Source organism: Mesoplodon bidens (genome assembly GCF_964165515.1).
Source record: "Mesoplodon bidens genome assembly, chromosome: 6".
Lineage (NCBI taxonomy): Eukaryota > Metazoa > Chordata > Mammalia > Artiodactyla > Ziphiidae > Mesoplodon > Mesoplodon bidens.
This window is the reverse complement of record NC_138162.1, coordinates 73,114,237-73,134,109: the sequence shown is the minus strand read 5'-3', so window position 1 is coordinate 73,134,109 and position 19,873 is coordinate 73,114,237. Positions and strand designations below refer to the sequence as shown.

The 19,873-nt window shown below is 44.5% G+C and overlaps 1 protein-coding gene across 1 annotated transcript in view; it reads left to right on the top strand.

The window, feature by feature from the left end:
• SLC1A1 (solute carrier family 1 member 1) overlaps positions 1 to 19,475 on the top strand; it is a 71,933-nt gene extending 52,458 nt beyond the window's left edge. Inside the window, exons 5-12 of the mRNA XM_081238460.1 lie at positions 856 to 898; positions 2,324 to 2,419; positions 5,272 to 5,456; positions 6,578 to 6,685; positions 8,544 to 8,666; positions 9,053 to 9,247; positions 14,945 to 15,079; positions 17,192 to 19,475. Of these exons, the coding sequence (XP_081094586.1) occupies positions 856 to 898; positions 2,324 to 2,419; positions 5,272 to 5,456; positions 6,578 to 6,685; positions 8,544 to 8,666; positions 9,053 to 9,247; positions 14,945 to 15,079; positions 17,192 to 17,438 (1,132 nt within the window). The 3' untranslated portion in view covers positions 17,439 to 19,475. The remainder of the gene's footprint in view (positions 1 to 855; positions 899 to 2,323; positions 2,420 to 5,271; positions 5,457 to 6,577; positions 6,686 to 8,543; positions 8,667 to 9,052; positions 9,248 to 14,944; positions 15,080 to 17,191) is intronic.
• The last annotated feature ends 398 nt before the right edge of the window (positions 19,476 to 19,873 follow it).

Here is a 19,873-nt window from a genome sequence, read left to right as displayed (position 1 = left end):
ATGAAGTGGAGAAACAAAACCCTTAGAAATAGCAAAGAAAGCTGATTGCCAAGTTCTTCCGGTTGTTTTTTATTTCAATTGTCTTCCCTTACCTAATGTAACCACAGAAGTTTTACTCACTTGCCTCGATTGAGTTTCCAGGCATTCCAGCTTAGTTTTTATAGAACTCCTTCCTTTTCACACTTATAATGCATTGATTTACATAATTTTTAATTCAATAATAACGATTATTTGCAACTGGCGTAAAGAATTTGGGAACAAGTGCAGTGGACTCTCATTATCAATGAAAACAAATGTGGAAAATATTAAAGAAGTCTCTTAACTGTGCATGTCTACCTGCCAGCGTGAATTTCACCAAGGACAGCGAGCATGTCAGCTACTCGGTGAATCAGTTAGGCGTGACAGGTGGTTAGGAGAGCTTTCTATCTATCCCTGGTTGAAGCTCAGCAGGGAAAAATAAGTCTTAATACAAGGAAGTATTATGTAAAGGAGAGGCCAGAAGAGAAACCAGAGTACTAATTCTATCACATAATCATTTCCATCAAAGTACTGGGTATGACCCAAAAAAACCCCAAAAAACAAAACAAAACACTTTTGCCTTGGGCTTCCCTGGTGCAGTGGTCGAGAGTCCGCCTGCCGATGCAGGGGACACGGGTTCATGCCCCGGTCCGGGAGGATCCCACGTGCTGCCGAGCAGCTGGGCCCATGAGCCACGGCCGCTGAGCCTGCGCATCTGGAGCCTGTGCTCCGCAACGGGAGAGGCCACAACAGTGAAAGGCCCTCGTACCCCCCCCCCCAAAAAAAAACCAAAACACTTTTGCCTTAATGTAATACTGCTTGTCCTGTCTCCAACAGGAATATGTTCCCTGAGAACCTTGTCCAAGCCTGTTTTCAGCTGGTAAGAATAATGACTTTTGCCCTCAAGTTGCTCCCCTCTTCCCCCTTGCCAATTAAGATTTTTTTCCTGCTATGACCCAAGAAATGGAATGAGCCCGTCAAAAATGACAGGAAATTCACCTGTGAATGGAGGAATATCAGGTGACCTATTTTGTAACCCTAGTATTTCCAGGCACAGTGACATGCCTGTTGTAGCTCCTCCATTTTCCCTTAGGCCTTTATTTCTTTCCTCCAAAAGGGCTCAACTGGAGCAAGTCAGGAACCTGTCAAATAATGAGTGTTTTAAAATGTGGCTTCTAGTGCCTATTTTTGGAGAACCACATTATATTTGTGAAGAAACTTAGACTGTCTATAGATACAATGCAGTTAGAAAAGTAGCCCTCCACCTCTTCTTTCCTTTCCTTCCCATGTTGGGAAATCAGTATCTGACCCACATGGGTGGTTAGTGTTCCTGGCATTTGGTCTTTTGTTTCATCTTTACATGCCCATTGCTGGCACTCTACAGAGCAATATAACAAAGCCAAGGTTTTCTTCCTTTAGGAAGTTTAAGAATCTCTTCACTCCATTTCCTTTAAGGTTTTTCCTCTTGTTTATCTATGCACTTTAAGACAGCTGAGTCTATCACAAGCTGCTGAATTCATTTACATAATTACAGGAACAGAGACCTCTGTGTAGACCAACAAAAATAGCAATTAAATTGCTCCCTGCCGACCTCCAAGAGGTACAGAACCACCTCTATTTAGGGAGTGCCTTTGCAATTCAGCCACAGTGGTCATTTGTAAGGTTCCTGGTGTTGGCAGAGCCTCGTAGGAGTGACATTTATGCCTGGCATGATGTTATACTAGCTCTTTCTTAAACATCTCTGCTGAAGTCCAGCAGAATCAAACAGGGCTGAAGAAATCCAACAGAAATCTCACTCACGTAATAGCCCTAAAGGGACTATTGACTTCGGAACACCTGTATAGTTCTTGATGTTTGTTAAAGTCATGGTGACTACATTTATCCAAGTGATGAGGGTTTTTTTTCCAGCTTAAAAATAATAAATGGATAAATAAATAAACAGAAAAATGATTCATGATTCCTATAGAATCCTATAGTATTGTCTGGTAAAGCAACTACAAATAAAACCCATGCTTTCTTTCACATTATTGCTCCATTAATTGGTCCCTTATTACAGAAGTGAGAGAGCATTTTGACACCATTGAATGGTGGCTGTGGAGGTCAGGAGGTTGGATTTCTCAATCCCATTTTTGCTTGCAAAGCCTCATGGGAGGTACCGTCCAAAACTGAAGCCAACAGAGGCCTCGGAGGTGGACCCTTTCAGTGACACTTGTCTGGCCAAAGTAATACTCCTATAGTTTAGCCTCAGAAGCTTAAAAAAATTCTTTTTTTGTTTGTTTGACTTTCTTCCCCCTCCAACGTGCAGTACAAAACCACACGTGAAGAAGTGAAACATCCCGATGAGCCAGGGACAAACACGATGGAGGCGTCTGTCACAGCCCTCATGACAACTGTTTCCAAGGTACCATTTCCATCCTGTTGTTTGCTCCCTTCCCTGGTAGGCAGGGGCTGAGCCATGAGTGAGCAGGAGATGGAAATAAGTAGATCCTCATTGTTCGCAGATTCCACGTTTGTGAATTCACCTACTCACATTCACAGACGCACAAAGAGTGGTGAAAATTTTAAGTTGCCCAATGCACATGTTCCCCGCTGAGGCTGAACGAGGTTACACTCAGCCTTCTTGGTTCAGCTCTTAGACGGTAAATAAGTGTCCTTTGTGCAGTGTGTTTATGCCACATTTTTCACGTTTTTGTACTTTGTCTTGGTGATCTTGCTGTTTGAAATGTCCCCCAAGCATCGTGCTGCAGTGCTGTCTAGTTAGTTTTCCCAAAGGCAGGCAGGCTGAGGTGCCATATGAGAAAATACATGTGTTAGATAAGTTTCATTCAGACATGGGTTAAGGTGTGTTGGCTGTGAGTTCAATGTTAACAACTAAATAATATATATTAAATAAGGTGTCTTTGAACTGAAACACAGAGAAAACAAGGTTTTATGTTGATTATTTGGCAAAAATGTTGTGACTGTTGATTCCCAGGAACCTAATCCTATATTTCCCCTAGGAACATTGATTCAATATTCACTAATTCAGTGTTCGCAGCCACTTTATAGAGTGTAACTTCTGAGAATAATGAGAAGCAACTGAACCACGCAGAGAAAAGAATGAGCCCTCTCACTTCTGTATCTCTGCCACCCAGAGTTGAGTTGGGCACCTCTGGGAACTATGTTAGATTTGCAAGACTACTTAAACTGCAGGCCTACAGTTCCTTACCTGAAACTCTTTGCCCATATTTGATACCGAGTCCAGAGCTTTTCACTTTAGAAGGTCCAGGTGGTGTATGTACTATATGTTACACAACATCCTTAAGTGGAATTGACAATAACATTCTAGAATCAAGCACATCAGTATTTCTGCAACTAACTTATGAATGTTCTACCAAGTAAGAAAAATAGGCTATATGTAGCCTCATCTCAGTTCGGGATAGGTTTTGCCACCAAAAGTTTGCCATAAATTTATCAATGAAATCAACAGGCTTTGAGAACTTTGGGGATTTCAGCACTGGAGATTAGATCATGTGGGCCTAAAGTAGTATATTTGTAGTCCTGTAGATCGCTCCTGAAGGTACTCTGCCTTCACACAGAAAGGAAAGATTTAAGGAAAAAAGAAATACTCAGTAGACTTAAGAGTTCAGGTTAAGTAGGCCACAGTTAGCTCCCTCTTTCTTCCTACAGAAAGCCCTCCATGACCTAGCTCCTCCCTGGTTTCCCAGCTTATTTCTTGGTGAGCCCAATCTATTCTATCCAGATCCACCTCCTCAATTAGTTTCTATTCCTGCTTTTTGATATGGTTCCATAAAGATTTTCTGAGCACCCTCCATGAGCCAAGCCCTGCTGGGCATTGGGATTACACTAGAGAAAAGACAGATGTGACATATGCCCTCATGTGAAGAGTGATGAATATTAAAACAGGGAAGAATAGGGTACTCTGGGGCATTCAGCAGGGAGGTTTAAATTAGTCTGGGGTCCATAAAGGATGAGTAGGAATTATTCAAGCAGGGTCCAGGGACCTGGTGATGATGGCTTTTGCCTTCCTTACATTGTTCTGGACTGTGCTTTCATCTCCTGGCTGCCTACTGCTCAGGCCTAGCTTTCCCTAACCTCACAGCCCTCATTCATGTCCCCAGTCTCCATATGATGCCTGTAACTCACAGCTTGGCTGTGCAGCTAATTACACACCATCTTGCTATCATTGGCTCATGTTTCTCACAGTTAGTCTCGTCTGTCCAGCTGCATTTTAAGACCTTATGCTGTAGCCAATGCAGGTAGCACACTAACTGCTCAGTAAATATGTTTGATCATGTCAGATCATAAGTAAGAAATAATTGGTACCCCAGTGGCTCGTCCACATAATTCTTTGTAAACCTGGTTTGCACCGCTCAGAATACTTTATCTCCCTGTGAAATCTCTCTGTAAATCTCATGCTGCACAACGCAGATTGAGTTATCTCTTGGTATATCTCATGCTCTTCTTACCCAGCAGAAAACAAAGACATGGTTCATAGTAGTATATGTCTGGTTAATTTTTATGTGTCTAAAATCCTATTGGTCATCCAGGATTAGAGGCAGAAAAGAATATTCCTGTGTTCATTATCAGGATAAAACAGATAGTAAAGTGTCCTAAAAATGTCCACACTGGTAAATATTTTGAGCTTTCTGCATTATTAATCTGTATCTTTTTTATGCAGACTCCAAATGTAACTAGTTGTTAAAATAACCCTGAAAAGTACCTTGATTCTAAAGTTCTTATTAAAAATTTAAAACACCCCAGAATAAGAAATCTTCAAGAGAGGGCTTCCCTGGTGGCGCAGTGGTTGAGAGTCCGCCTGCCGATGCAGGGGATACGGGTTCGTGCCCCGGTCTGGGAAGATCCCACATGCCGCGGAGCGGCTGGGCCCGTGAGCCATGGCCGCTGAGCCTGCGCGTCCGGAGCCTGTGCTCTGCAACGGGAGTGGCCACAACAGTGAGAGGCCCGCGTACCGCAAAAAAAAAATTCAAAAGAAATACTCAAATATGGATTTGTTGAAAGAAAGGAAAAAAAAACACACTTTAAACTTCAGTGGCAGAGGGTGGGGGGCAGTAAAATTTGACCCACGCGTAGGTGTTTGTGTTTTTAATTATGTTTCCCAAAGTTGTTGATCCAAAGTTCTTGCTAGAGCCACTGGTTGGTATGGCTCTCATATCTTTCTGTTTCAGGGTCTATGGATTCTAACAAGATTGTAATCATGCATCAATATATTTTCTTGGTTTTGATCCACAGAACAAAACAAAGGAATACAAGATCATAGGCATGTATTCAGACGGCATAAATGTCCTGGGCTTGATTGTCTTTTGCCTCGTCTTTGGAATTGTCATTGGAAAAATGGGAGAAAGGGGACAGATTCTGGTGGATTTCTTCAGTGCTCTGAGTGATGCAACCATGAAAATCGTTCAAATCATTATGTGGTGAGCACACGCCGGTTAATGCCATCTTGCTTCCCCCTGACCCTTCAAAACCAGCATGAAGAGATTTATGTTTCTCAGTTGACCTCACCTTAGAGGAGGGTATCCAGACACTGGAGTATTAAATAATTCCATGTATTACTTAGGACTTAGGTCACTAACAAAAGTCTAGATATCAGCCATTGTCTTTTCTACCAAAGCCCTTGATCATCTTGCAACCAAGCAGCATTTATGTAAGAAATAACTCTTAAAGGAGTGATTTGAAAGAGTTTCCTGCACATCAGAACACAAGGTGCTTTCCTTCCCAGGCCCCAGGCAGAAGGGATATTCAGATATTACAGTTGGTACGACATGGGCCCTAATGCATCCAAATAAAAGCTGCCGTTGGTGAGCATAGCAGTGGCACCACCTGAGTATCTGCCCTGTCCCTAGAGATGCCAAAAAGTCCACCTTTCCTAGGAGACCTCTGCCCCGCTTATCTCATAGCAAGTTGGTTCAAAGTATAGACACACTGACAGTGACATTTCAGTCACTTAATCCTGCTGAACCTCAGCTTCATCATATGTAAAAAAAAGGCTAATAACCTCTACCCCTAGAGCTGGGAGAAGTACATTAAGTGAAATGGTGCATGTAAAATTCTCAACCCAACGCAAAGCACGTAATGACAGCTCCACAAAGAGAGCTATTACGACCACTTGCACAACTAATCCTATTCTATTGCTGATACCACTACCTGGGAAACAAGACAACCATGTCTAGAAAGAGCCTAGTGGCCATATTTGGAGGGTCAAGCTAAGGAGAGATCTGCAGATGTGACAGGAGGCAGGGAGTTTGTGTACCAGAAGCAAGGCATGGGGTATGTACCAGTTTAACCACACCTTCTAGCCAAGTGTACCCCTTACAGTAGCTTAGGTGGGTAGAAGTTAAGGTGCACAGGGGTGCTGAAACCTTGTGCCAGTGTGGTCCAGCAGGGCTGAAAGTGAGACCTTAGCTTCATTGTGTACTCCCAGCTGAGGGCACGTGCCAAGCCCAGGTGCATGCCCTGGCTTGTTTCTTCCCCGGCATTCCCACCCTGAGAAAATACTTGATGACAGAAGTGAGTCTTTCTTATGTTTACTTTCTAGCTACATGCCGGTTGGTATTTTGTTCCTGATTGCCGGAAAGATCATGGAAGTCGAAGACTGGCAAATATTCCGCAAGCTGGGCCTTTACATGGCCACTGTCCTGAGTGGGTATGTCAGACTCAAGGGAAGAAAGAGAAACCTCATTTGAGCCAATGGATTGCTGCTGAGAGCCTGGGTTTCAGTTGGTTAAAATTGGCTTCTCTCCCACGTGCAGGGAAAGATGGGGTTCAGAGATAAGAGAGCAGCGGGGAGGAGGGCTGCCCTTTAACGGCTGAACTGGAGGTGGATCACACTGTGCTAATTTCCAGATCTTGGCAGAACAGCCTGGACCATGCTTTGTCACTGCCTTTATTAGTTGTGTAAAAATCATATCTTAAAACAAGAGAAAAACCCACTGGTGGCCTCTCTTGGCCCACTCCTGGCCTTAACTTCTTCAAGGATGTAAACCAACCAAACCAGTAAGAACAGGCCCCACGTACCCCGAGTCTGAAAGAAATTAAGCAGGGCCTAAATTAAGTCAGACTGGAGCAAGTAGGAGTGGGATGGCTGGTTGGTTCCACTCCTGTTGGTGGGGCTGGTAGGCACAGTCACAGCCTGCATCATTGGAGAGGGTGCTAGGAGAATCTTCAGATTGGTAAGAACTGTGCAAAGCAGGAGGGCAGTAGGAGACAGGTTGTGTGCATATTTATTGTAGCCCACTTACTGGTTCTTGAGGGGAGATGTGGTGGGAGAGGTTATGAGTGGTGTGCCCAGATATCTAGCCGGGGGCAGGATACATCACGTGTGCTAAGAAATATGGACCAAGGGAATGACTAAACATCATCAACTTGACTCCCATGGGTCCTTGCCCCCAAACACCCAACTGGAGCCATCAGCTCACCTATTGGAACTCAGATGCACTGGGGACTTTCCACTGCACAGCATTTGGTTCTTAATCTGTGTGTACCAAAAGCATAGCCCTGCTGGTCAATGGAGAAGAAAGCCAGAATCAAATCCCAGGGCCCCAGTAGTAATGGAGGTGGGACCATCCACCTTACTGGAGGCCAGGGGCTGTGTCCAGGTCATGGGGTGGCTGAGGTTTATTATGCTGAGCTATTTCATAATGGGGTTCTGCTGGTTTCTGCTCTATCGACCTATCTAGGTTTCTAACAGAAAACTAAAAGTCAGTTTCTCATAGTTCTAAGCCACAGGCTTTCTGTCTATAAGATCCTCTTTCCTGACCTCCAGGATCTGTATTTTCCATGACCATTTCTTATTATTTCAGCTTCACATAACTGATCTGTAAACTCTTAAGTTCCCACTTACATGGCATCTGCTAAATCAGTCTCATTTCTTAAGCCCCCTGGCAAGGAATAGTTCGGAAGGTAGGAATGACAAAGAAAAGAGGGTCAGTCCTGAAGTATGACTGTGGAAAAGCAGGGATTACTTCCTCCTTATTGCACCCTGATTCTCCTCTTAGGTGGTGGGTGCCGTCCAGCCAGACAATGGCGTGGCCCAGGCTGAGTGCTGTGATGAGGGCTATAATACTATCGGCCACAGAGTCACCAAGGAGGGAAAGGTCAGCTTGACCTGGGAAGGTGAAGGAAGGCTTCCCAGAGGAGGGGCAAGTTTTGCTGAGTCTTAGATGAGGAATAAGAATTCAACAGGAGAAGGAAGTGAAAGCATGTTAGCACGTGTAGCAGGAAGCGCAGGTACAGGGCTCAGCAGCCTGACACAGTTCGTTCTGTGAGCTCCTGAACATGGGCTCAGCTACTGGCTTAGCCATTAACTTTGACAAGATATTTGATTTGCTGAGTCTTTTCCTCCTCATATGTGCACTGGAGACATATATTCCTGTACTCTTTTTCATATTCTCGTTGGGTCATTATGAAAGTTGAATGCTACATCATGAGTAAAAATGCTGTTTGAAAAAAAGTAGCATGAAGAGATGATAACATCTATGAACCTGTTTCTCTCCTGTTTACAGGCTTGCAATCCACTCCATTGTAATTCTCCCACTGATGTATTTTGTAATTGTACGAAAGAACCCTTTCCGATTTGCCCTGGGAATGGCCCAGGCTCTTCTGACAGCTCTCATGATCTCCTCCAGGTAAATAGAAGAGGGGTGTCTGGAAGAAGTCTGTGAACCAAGCCTTAGCAACTCTCACCTCACCAGATGAAGCACTGGCCGCCGCAGCTGGCGGGTTTTGTAGCTGCATTTGAGAAATGACCTCCATAGTCTCTGCCCATGTCCTTAAACATATTCCCTCACCTATTGGATATTTCCTGCCCTCTTGGCAGAGCCTGCAGCCCGGAAGGGGTTACAGTGTAGCTGGGGGCAGTGGCAAGCACAGCACCTTCTGACTCCTGGACCTGCCAAAAGTGCCATCATGCTTTGAGATCTCGGTTTAGTTTTTGGAACAGAGGTATCTCTTCAGGCAGGGATCGAGGACCAGCATTCCTAGACCATCAGTTCCTTTCTTTTTTATCACACAGTTCAGCAACACTGCCAGTCACTTTCCGCTGTGCTGAAGAGAAGAACCGGGTGGACAAGAGGATCACTAGATTTGTGTTACCCATTGGTGCTACAATCAACATGGATGGGACTGCACTCTATGAAGCAGTGGCAGCTGTGTTTATTGCACAGTTGAATGACTTGGACTTGAGCACTGGGCAGATTGTCACTATCAGGTGGGGCATGAAGTCACACTCATTTTCATCTCTGTTACTGGAATTGCCTCAAGTGAAAATCATCTGTGAAGGGAGATCAAGGATGGTCCAGTGATAGGTTGACTTTCTTGGTCTACAAGGTCCCTTCCCAAGATTAAGCACAACTATATTACAAGTAGTGGGATTGTGCTACATAAAACTGCTTCAGGTCTGGATAGCCAAAGGCATCCCTGTATTCTCAGTCCAGTGCACCCACTAGGTGCTAGGCAGAGTAGGCACCAAGGACTCAAGGTGGAATAAGGACCAGTTCCTGCTTTCAAGGGGTTCCTGGAGAAAGGTAAGGTATGAAGATATCTAAATAAGTGCTCAGTGGTATGGTAAAGGCTATGATAGAGGTTTGGGGGAACTGAAGAAGAAAGGGTTGGCTCTACCTGGGAAGGCAAGGATAGGCTTCCTGGAAGAAGGGAACGTTTAGCTAAGTCTTAGAAGAGGAATAAGAATTTAGTAGTAGAAGGAAGGAAGCTAAAAGCATTTTGGAAAAAGGAATAGCATTAACAGGGGTCTTGATGTAATTATGGCCTATACAGAGTACAGATTATTTGGTATGGTGGACATAAAGAGTACAATGTGAAGGCAGGGATCATATCGTGGAGGGCTTTGTGTGAGGAGCTCATGGAAGGGTCTTAGACAGTCTTTCATATTATGGACAGATTTGCATTTTAGAGAGGTAACTGGTAATATGGTGGATGGCCCCAGTGGGGGCAGGAACCATAAGCTAGAAGACCAGTTAGAAGACTATTGCAAGTAAGGTATGAAAAGGCCTACATTAAGGTACTGACACGGGGGATGGAGAAGAGCTAATGAATTCAAGAGGCATTTACTGGATTCAGAGTGAGGGACAGAGGAAAGCTAGGATGACCCCCAGGATTAGTGGATGGTTCTGGATTGATGGATGGTGCTTACCAGCACAGGGACTAGTATAAGAGAAGCAAGTATAGGTGGGAAGGTAAAGAGATTACACTTTTTGACACACTGAATTTGAAATGCCTTTAAGACATGCAGGTGGAAATATGCAGTGAGACATGTGGTCACAACTGCAGATACAGAAGTCAGAGTCATCAGCTTGATGGTGCTCATCAAGCATGTGGGTCGTGAGTCAGTTATGTATGTTTGACCATGATTGGCTGTGACCTTGACCAAGTTACTCGAATTCTCTAAGCTTCCGTTTCTCACCTGTAAAATGAGGATAATAGTACCTACATTTTATGCAAGTAGTGATAATTAAGTCACATGATGCACATAAAATGCTTAGAACAGTGCCTACATCCTGAGCACTCAGTAAATGTTGGGAATGGATGACATTACTTAGGGAGAGTTTGTAGAGAAGAGAAAAAGACAAAGGACTGAGCCTTAGAAAAGCCTAATATTAGAGGCAGGCAGAAAGGGGAAAACGCAATAGGAGAATGAGGAGGAATAGAAAGGTGGTAAGAGAGCCATGAAACCATGGTGTCATGGAAACCCAGAGAAGAGAGATTTTCAAGGATGAAATGGTCAACAGTAAAATCTTGCAGAGAATTGTAGTCAAACGAAGACTGAAATTGTCTGCTCAAGTAGATGGTGAAAATGTCATAGCGAATTTTTAAAAATTAATCTATTTATTTCTCACTGCATTGGGTCTTCATTGCTGCACACGGGGTTTCTCTAGTTGTGGCGAGTGGAGGCTACTCTTTATTGTGGTGCATGGGCTTCTCATTGCAGTGGCTTCTTGTTGCAGAGCATGGGCTCTAGGTGCGTGGGCTTCCGTAGTTGTGGCGCACAGGCTTAGTTGCTCCATGGCATGTGGGATCTTCCTGGACCAGGGCTCTAACCCGTGTCCCCTGCATTGGCAGGCGGATTCTTAACCACTGCACCACCAGGGAAGTCCTCATTAGTGAGTTCTGCCAGAGATGTTTCTCTGGAACAGCACTGTTCAATATCGTAGCCATTAGCCACACACACAAATTGGACAGAGCAGACAGCGAAGGTTCTATCACTGTAGAAATAGGTGCCATCATAGTGGAAAACTCTACTGGACAGTGCTGCTTTGAAGTAGTGGGTTGGGATTAGAGTTAATCCTGAGACTTCAGTTTAGAGTAGAAGTTTAAGACTAAACCGGGTCCCTAGGCCTACCCACAGTTGAATCCGAACCTTTCAGAGCTAATTCACTCTTGCATCTGCAGCACTTGACATAGGCATAAATCCCAGGCATAAAGTAAGTTCTTGCAGTGTTCTAATGCAGTAAATTTTTAAATCTTCCCAACCCTAAATCATAAAGTATGTACTGCAGTTTGCTTGAAATTAACCGAAGACAAGTACAAACTAGACCCTTTGGCACATCAGCTGGGAAGCTATACCAGTGCCTCCCGATCTGTAAAATGTATTAAGTGGCTAAGGAAGCTAGACCTCAAGGAGCATGGGTAAAATTCTGTAATTTGAGTAGCAGCGAGTATGTTAAAAGTGAAACCCTGAACCATGCCTGAAAAAGTTCCACAACCACCGTGGTTCCAGCAGTTGTTACTTTTACTTCTCCAAGTGCCTTTTCCCACCTCCCTCACCACAGCCTGTGGAACCCAGTCTGTGCTGAACTTATTTCCAAGGAGTGGTTGTATGAGGTGCCAGTTCTTTTGGGTATTTGCCATTCGGGGGATGAATTCCCTTCCTCTGCTTCAGTCATAAGTTTCCTAGATCTTTCTAACCCCTTTTTAAAAAATTAATTTTATTTATTTATTTTGGCTGTGTTGGGTCTTCGTTGCCACACACGGGCTTTCTCTAGTTGCGGCGAGCAGGGGCTACTCTTCGTTGGGGTGCACAGGCTTCCCATTGCGGTGGCTTCTCTTGTTTCAGAGCATGGGCTCTAGAATGCAGGCTCAGTAGTTGTGGCACACGGGCTTAGTCGCTCCGTGGCATGTGGGATCTTCCTGGACCAGGGCTCAAACCCATGTCCCCCACATTGGCAGGCGGATTCTTAACCACTGTGCCACCAAGGAAGCCCCTCTGGTGTGTTCTTAAATCACACTTGCTGATAACTACTGGCCCAGAGTAATCATTGACTTAAAAAATCCTCCGGCTCTACCTGGGAGAGAATGAAATAATAAGTGTTATATTTTTTTTAATTTTACAAGTTACAGTTGTGGTTTATGTGGTTGATGGTTACAGAGATTTTTGGACCCATAGTTTATCTCTTTCTATGGTCCTGTTGGACTGGACATCAAAGAAACATCAAAGAAACCATCCACCTAAAACATTCCCTTTTGTGGTTTTGTCAAAATATTCACTTATCAAAGGTTACAACTGATTGAAAATGGGATAAAGTTTCTTATAACAAAAGAAAATTATGGGATTTGGGGCCTAGAAAGAGCTTAGAGGAAAAAAGTAGCAGCAGTAGTAATAGTAGTTGTTTTTATGATAATTTTAATAGTAATACTAGCAGCAGTAGTAGTTGTAACAGCTGCTGACGTAGCAAAATGGCATCAGTTTTAAGCATCTACTACATCCAGGTGCTTTACTTGATGCCTTACATATATTACCTCATCTAATCTTAACAGCAGCCCTGCAAAGTAGACATATTCTCCCCATTTTACAGGCAAGAAATTGAGACTCAGAGAAGTAACTTGCCTAAGGACACACCGTTAGTAAAACGGCAGAGCTGGATCTGTCTGCCTCTAAAACCTGTGCTCACTTTAGCTCACGACTCAGTCCCCAACCTGTATGGAGAGCTTAGTTTTAAATGGCCTGACCTAAAACTTGATCTCAGTGCTAGGAAAGAACTTTCTACCAATGATTGTTGTGTTTTCTTCTGTGAAACCCTCTAAGTCAAAGTGGGGTATGTTCAAGAAGAAGTAGTTTTTTAATATTTTTACCCCCATCTGAAGATTTATAGTTCCAAGTTTCAGACCTAAGCCAGGCAAATGGCTGAAGTTTAATCAGCGAGGTCAAGGCTCAAGGGCAGAGTTTTCTTTGACCAAATGGATTTTGAGTTTCAAGCCCAGCCTCAATCCATAGGGACGTGGTTAACCGTGATGTGTTGGGTCTTCCAAGAGGGAACAGTGGGTATGGACACAAATCACTTTGACAAAGAAAACCCACTGATGCATTCACTTTAAATGTTTTCGACCACCACTGACATAAACTTAAGTTTTCCAAAGACTGCTTAAGTCAGAACAGATCTAAAGGATTATGCAAGCCTGAAACTTTTAGAGGAATGGGGACAGCCCCAGAAATCTCTAATTTACTATAAGTTGGTGGTCACAGCGACGGAAGGAAACCACACTTGTCAAAGAACTCTGGCCTGTGTCTGACCGTGCCCTCAGAGACCACCTGTGACACATCACTAGGCAGATGAATGAACAGTAGAATCAGCTTGGTGAGAACTCTGAGGCTTTTTTTAGCCCACAGAGTATGGATTTGTGGATAGAATCAGGGATTCTTCTAGTTTAAATTGACAGTGTCTCCATCTTCGGCTTTAAATCCAATGGCATCCTTGGCCCAAGGATGAGAACGTGTATCCAGAAAATATAGGGGTCCCCTCAAGCTCATTCAAATCCAGGGACATTTCAGGGCAGGGCAAACCCTTGTTTTCTCCAAAATGACCAGATTTAAATCAGGAAGATGTTGCTGAGGAAAAACTGCACATTCCAAAGAGAAAAATCCCTAGTGCCACATTTGATCTGGGCAAGAGGGATCTTTTTAAATACAAGGTAATGAAGTTAATTTGGCTGCCTCTCCTGGATTCCAGATCTTTCTTCCTTTTGCACAAAGTGCATCTACTGGCAAAAAGGAGCAGTTGGGAATAAACACTTGTACCTTGGACAGGAGTCACAGCTATTTCTCAACTCAGTGCCCTAAAGGGCAGCTCCCAGAGAGGTCAAGAGACTTGTGATGTCAAAGAAAGTGCATGGGGCTTCCCTGGTGGCGCAGTGGTTGAGAGTCCGCCTGCCGATGCAGGGGACACGGGTTCGTGCCCCGGTCCGGGAGGATCCCACGTGCCGCGGAGCGGCTGGGCCCGTGAGCCATGGCCGCTGGGCCTGCGCGTCCGGAGCCTGTGCTCCGCAACGGGAGGGGCCACAACAGTGAGAGGCCCGCGTACAGCAAAAAAAAAAAAAAAAGAAAAAGTGCATGAAACCTGTTTGGCCAGTGCCTCATTCCTTTGCCTTCACCTGGAATACCCTTGCCCATCCACCCCCATCCCCGCCCCTTCACCATCCTTCAAGGCAGTGTAAATTCCTGGCACACTTAGATGCTCAATAAATGATTGCCTGGGTGAGTAGATGGAGGAAGGGAGGAAGAAAACAGGTGGAGAGGTACTTGGCACTTGTTTAGGATGGATGGATTCATGGATGGGTGGATAATGCCCTCCATGAACACCTCGGCTGGTAAACTCTTGCCTTCCTGTTAAGTGTCTCTCTAGCTCACTCTCTGTGTGTCCCTCACGCCGTTCCTCTCCACTTCCTCACGTTAGAATGACTTGCCATATCTACCCCCTGGAAAAAGATGATGCTCTTCTCAGTCTTCCACAGCTCTCTAATGAGGCAGAGCTTGTGCTCAGCAGAGAACAGATTCTGACCGGCCAGTCTAGGGACAGAGCAGTAACAGCCAACAGGACTAACCGTTTTGGACCAGGGCCCTTGAAGGGAGAAATGGGTGTCTGACTCCTTTTGTGTTGGTGTGTTTTGTCTACAGTGTCACGGCCACAGCCGCCAGCATCGGAGCTGCCGGTGTGCCCCAGGCCGGCCTGGTGACCATGGTGATCGTGCTGAGTGCCGTGGGCCTGCCCACTGAGGATGTCACTCTCATCATCGCTGTCGACTGGTTCCTGTGAGTTGGAATAAATGCATTGCCTCTGCCGGATGGGAAGGCAGGCTTCCCAGCCACGCATAATCTGCAGTCTGTCATCAGATTGCCTAATGAGCCATCTGTTGCTGCCTTAATTTCCCTCTGACCAGGCTATCTGATAACATGCTTAAAAACTAACTCCTCATAACTTCAAGCAGTGATTTTATAAAGCTAGTGATCTCCATTAACTCATTATACCTGGTAATGCTCAAGGTTAGGAGCTGGGTGTGGGATGAGATAAAATAATAAGGTGAAGAAGCTGGGCAAGGCCCCAGACACTCCAAACCCAATAGGCCACCCTAGCCTATCCCAGCCCTGAGTCAGCATCATAGATTCAGAACCCCCTGGTTCAATGTCAGCCCACCTTCCCAAGATCGTCAGCACCATCAGGGCAGTAGGACAAGCAAAGGCTTTGGGATAAGACTAATTTGGATTTGAATCCTGGTTCAGTGTCTTACTGGCTCTTTGACCTTGAGCAAGTTCCTTAACCTCTCTGGGGGCCAGCTGCATTATCTATGAGATGGGAAAGATTCTGTCTAGTTCATGGGGTTGGTATAAGGACTGAGTGAGCTAAAATCAGAGGAATGTCCAGAACAGTGTCTGGCCGGCAGTATGTGCTCAATTAACAGCAAGTTTAATTGTTATGATTAGAATGAGTTGGACCATTCAGGCCTGAACCAACAATTCATTCTCTCCCTCTCTCACAAAACAACAGACACACACATGCACACACCTACCTAAGGAACACAGCAGAACATCTGGGTAAGAACATGCCTTTTGTGACCCCCAAGGTTAAAGTTAGAATGAGCCTGGTTCCCAGCTTTAAACTTGATACCCACTCTGTGCAGTGGTCTTCCAGCATCTGGGTGTGGCTCTGTCCCCTGGCCATCAGGGGAGAGTTTGCTCCATATTGAGCCTTCACTCAGAACCAGCCAGCTTTACTGGGGAGTACAGAGCTATGTAGTTTGCAAGTAGCAGCTGAAATAGTACAAAGGGAAGCAGAAACATTCCATGTGGCTTTGAAGATACCATCATATCCCAGAAGGCAGAAGCTTCTGCACTTGGGAAGCTGCTATGGGGCCCCCTCAGCAGCTAGCTGGTTCTTCAAGGCCCAACTGAGGTGGTACCTTTCTTGCCAAGATACCCTACCACTGAGGCAAGTGCTTCAATTTTTCTTTCTAGTGGTGATGGTGGATTTGCACTTCTCTTCTTTCCCTGGTTCTTCCTGAAACACCAGTGACCTTCACTTCCAAGACATCCAGAGAAGTCAAAGGCCTGACCCGATCCACGGACAAGAAGACACTAGCTGGTCCACACCAGGGTCTAGTTCAGTCCATGTTCTAAATAGCAGGAGGGCACCCAGAATGGACGTGTGTAAGCACGTGCGTAAGCCTTTTCTGTCCTGCAGGTGTAGCTCTCACATTATTCATGTACACATTTCCTAGCAACAGTGCTCCAGCATCCAGGATGCCTCCTCCACCTACTCAGCTTCCTGCCACCAGCCTCTCTGGGCTGTCTGGGGGTTTACAGTGGCTGAGAGTGCCACAAGGAGTAAGCTGTTCCCAGGCTGGCTGGGGTATCTGATCTTGTGCTCAGTGGTGTCCCTGCTGGCTTGCTCATGGAGTGACCTTGTGTGGGAAAGAAAGGAGCATACCGGGGACACACACACCACCCACAAAACATCCAAGTTCTCTCATCTTGGCCAAAAGAAAGCTCAGAAATGCCCATAAGAAAGAGGTTGGGTGAAAGACTAATGAATCCTGACCCTCCCTCAGCTCCCCCAAAGTATCTGTGAAGACGGTGTTCACATTTCTTTGGGAGGAGAGGAGGGAATTTAGGGAGCTCAGTGCTGAATTCAGAAGATTCACTGTGACTGACGGGGACCCAGGGCAGCCTGTATGCTCATTCTGTGCCTTTACAAACCACCTCTGGCCCAGGCCTGTGAAGTGGAGAGCCTCTGGCCAGCCAGCCCTGGGGACAGTACTTTGTGCTTTATTTAATTTGTAACTGAATTCCTTGGGTCCTTTCCCGTCTCCAACTTGAAGGAAAACAAAATCCGGGCCTTCTGTCTGACTCTCCGTCTGTCCTCCCCAGGGATCGGTTCAGAACCATGGTGAATGTCCTCGGCGATGCATTCGGGACTGGCATCGTGGAGAAGCTCTCTAAGAAGGAGCTGGAGCAGATGGATGTTTCATCTGAGGTCAACATCGTGAACCCCTTTGCCTTGGAATCCACAACACTCGACAATGAAGACTTGGACACCAAGAAGTCCTATGTCAACGGAGGCTTTGCTGTCGACAAGTCCGACACCATCTCATTCACCCAGACCTCACAGTTCTAGGGCCCTGGCTTTGGAAAACGGGGAGTGGTGAAGGACCTCTCCAGGAGAGTCATCTCTTGGCAAATTCAAACATTAAGTAAGGAAAAGAAAAACACTAACGGCCAACTGTACGTTGGATTTGATATACAGACCTCTGGATTATTTTCTATATTTGGATTCACAGCTTTTGCTCTCCCGAGTTCTGAGATTTGGGGGTGGGGTAAGATGAGAGAAAATTGATTGAAAGGAAAGCTGTATTATATGGAATTTTTAAATCTATGGGAGACAGAGTTAGGAAGTATTTAAAGTAGTAACTGTTTTAATTAGGTACTATCAATAGATGTGAAAGAGAAGCTGATTTCTCATGCACAGACCAGTGTTTTGGGTTTTAAAAAAAAATATTCTGTCATTACTCAGGCTTTCTATTGCCATGGATTTCCTTTGACCTCTCACATTTTTATAGATTATAATGCATCTAAACACCCCCCCACACAAGTTAATGTGCCAAGTTGTCCATTTTGGACTCATCTCCAGCCAATTTCAAGGAAACTACTCTGAAAGAAAACAGACCAGCACGGTTCTGCAGTAACAGTTTTAAGATGTATGTGAGGTCTGGGGAGAAGAGAGATGGGTTCTTTTTTTCAATGTACTGTATTGGGACGCTGGTAACTATTAACCCAGTGTTCAGTATAGAGCTAGATCTATATATATATATAAATATGTATATATTTATTATTTTCATATAGTTTGCCAGACAGAGATCACAACTGAACTGTCAATGTGAAATACAGAGCTCTCCTTGTACTTGAATAATAACTACGATTTCAATCCAGATCTGCTTCGGGGCTTAATCAGAACCCCTCTCTCATAAGCACAAGAATGAGAAATCATGTTGTTTGATCGTTTCACATCTGTGTATCAGCCCCAAAGCAGAGAAGTTATTCTGGTGATACTCTGAGGTGGCACGGCCCACTCATTTACAACTTCCAGATTCTACTGCTGGGAGGGAATCCATATCAGCTCTATATAAGACTGTAGACAAAGTTGTCACTTATAAAGGCTGGATGTGTTTTTATCCAACTGGATGTGTTTAGTATAATAATTATATTATCCAACTATAATTCTTCCAAAGTCAATTATACCTACTTAAAATGACAGTACTTTGCCCTTTCCTACCCACCAGGCCCAAAAAACAATGGCAAGCTACCAGCTAAGTTGTATTTTAATATGAGTTTGATGGACTGAACAAGCCACATTGGCCAGAAAAGCACTGTCCCTACCCTAGATTCTTTCAGAGTAAATCCCACAACATGAGACATTGGTATCAGTGGTTCAGGGAAATTCTTCCATTGTATGAAACTTGAGTCCTCCTCCAGGGAAGTTTGTTCTAACTAACTAGTAGTCTAGTAATCTTGGCCCCTGCTCATTAAAATCCGTTGCCTGTCATTCTTCTGCTCATTTGTGAAGACAGCGTATTGAAGTCTGTGCTTGGCTCTCATCTTGTAAATAATGCTTAACATATACTTGTGTTTACACCGAGATCCAAAATAGTCCTGTTTCTGCAGTATTGCGTAGCCAATTTAAGCCTGTGCTTTTATATGTTAAGAAACCAGAAACTGTGCCAAAGATCATGGAATAGTGAAACAAAATGCTCAGTATTGACTACCTGCACCTGAAATCTACAAGAGGATGATACCAAATGGTCATGTACACATAAATTATGGACCCATGATTCAATGTGAATTTTAACATGCAAATATTGTGTTGTTGTTTAGGAAGTAAATATAAATACAGTTGAATCAGTAATTTATCTTGGGCTGAATGGTTCTACCCCCTTGGCAGGCTGCTCTGATTTGAGGCACTGGAGTTGGCAGAGCCATTCGTGAACTGCAGGTCATCCTTATTTTGGAGTGAGTTTGTAACCAGCCTTTTAACACACTGTGCTGTTAACTCATAAAAGAGAACAAAATTCCATTTCAGTCTCAATAAACATTTCCATCATTCTTTCTTCTCTGCCTTTTCCTTCACTAATCTGTTCTTTTATCTCACGCAGCACCCTGCACTCCGATGGGTGTGGGAAGGGAGAGACCTGGTCAGTTGATAGTCACACGTGAAACATCTCATTGCCCTAGTAATTCCAGAGACTGCAGGAAGGCACAGGTTGTATCTTACACTCCTTAGCATATCTCGTCCCATAACCCCAGGGCACAGTACAATACTGAGCACGTAGTATTACTAAAAACAAACTGATATCTCACTGTAGTTTTGATTTGCATTTCTCTAATGATTAATGATGTTGAGCATTCTTTCATGTGTTTGTTGGCAATCTGTATATCTTCTTTGGAGAAATGTCTATTTAGGTCTTCTGACCATTTTTGGATTGGGTTGTTTCTTTGATATTGAGCTGCATGAGCTGCTTGTAAATTTTGGAGGTTAATCCTTTGTCAGTTGCTTCA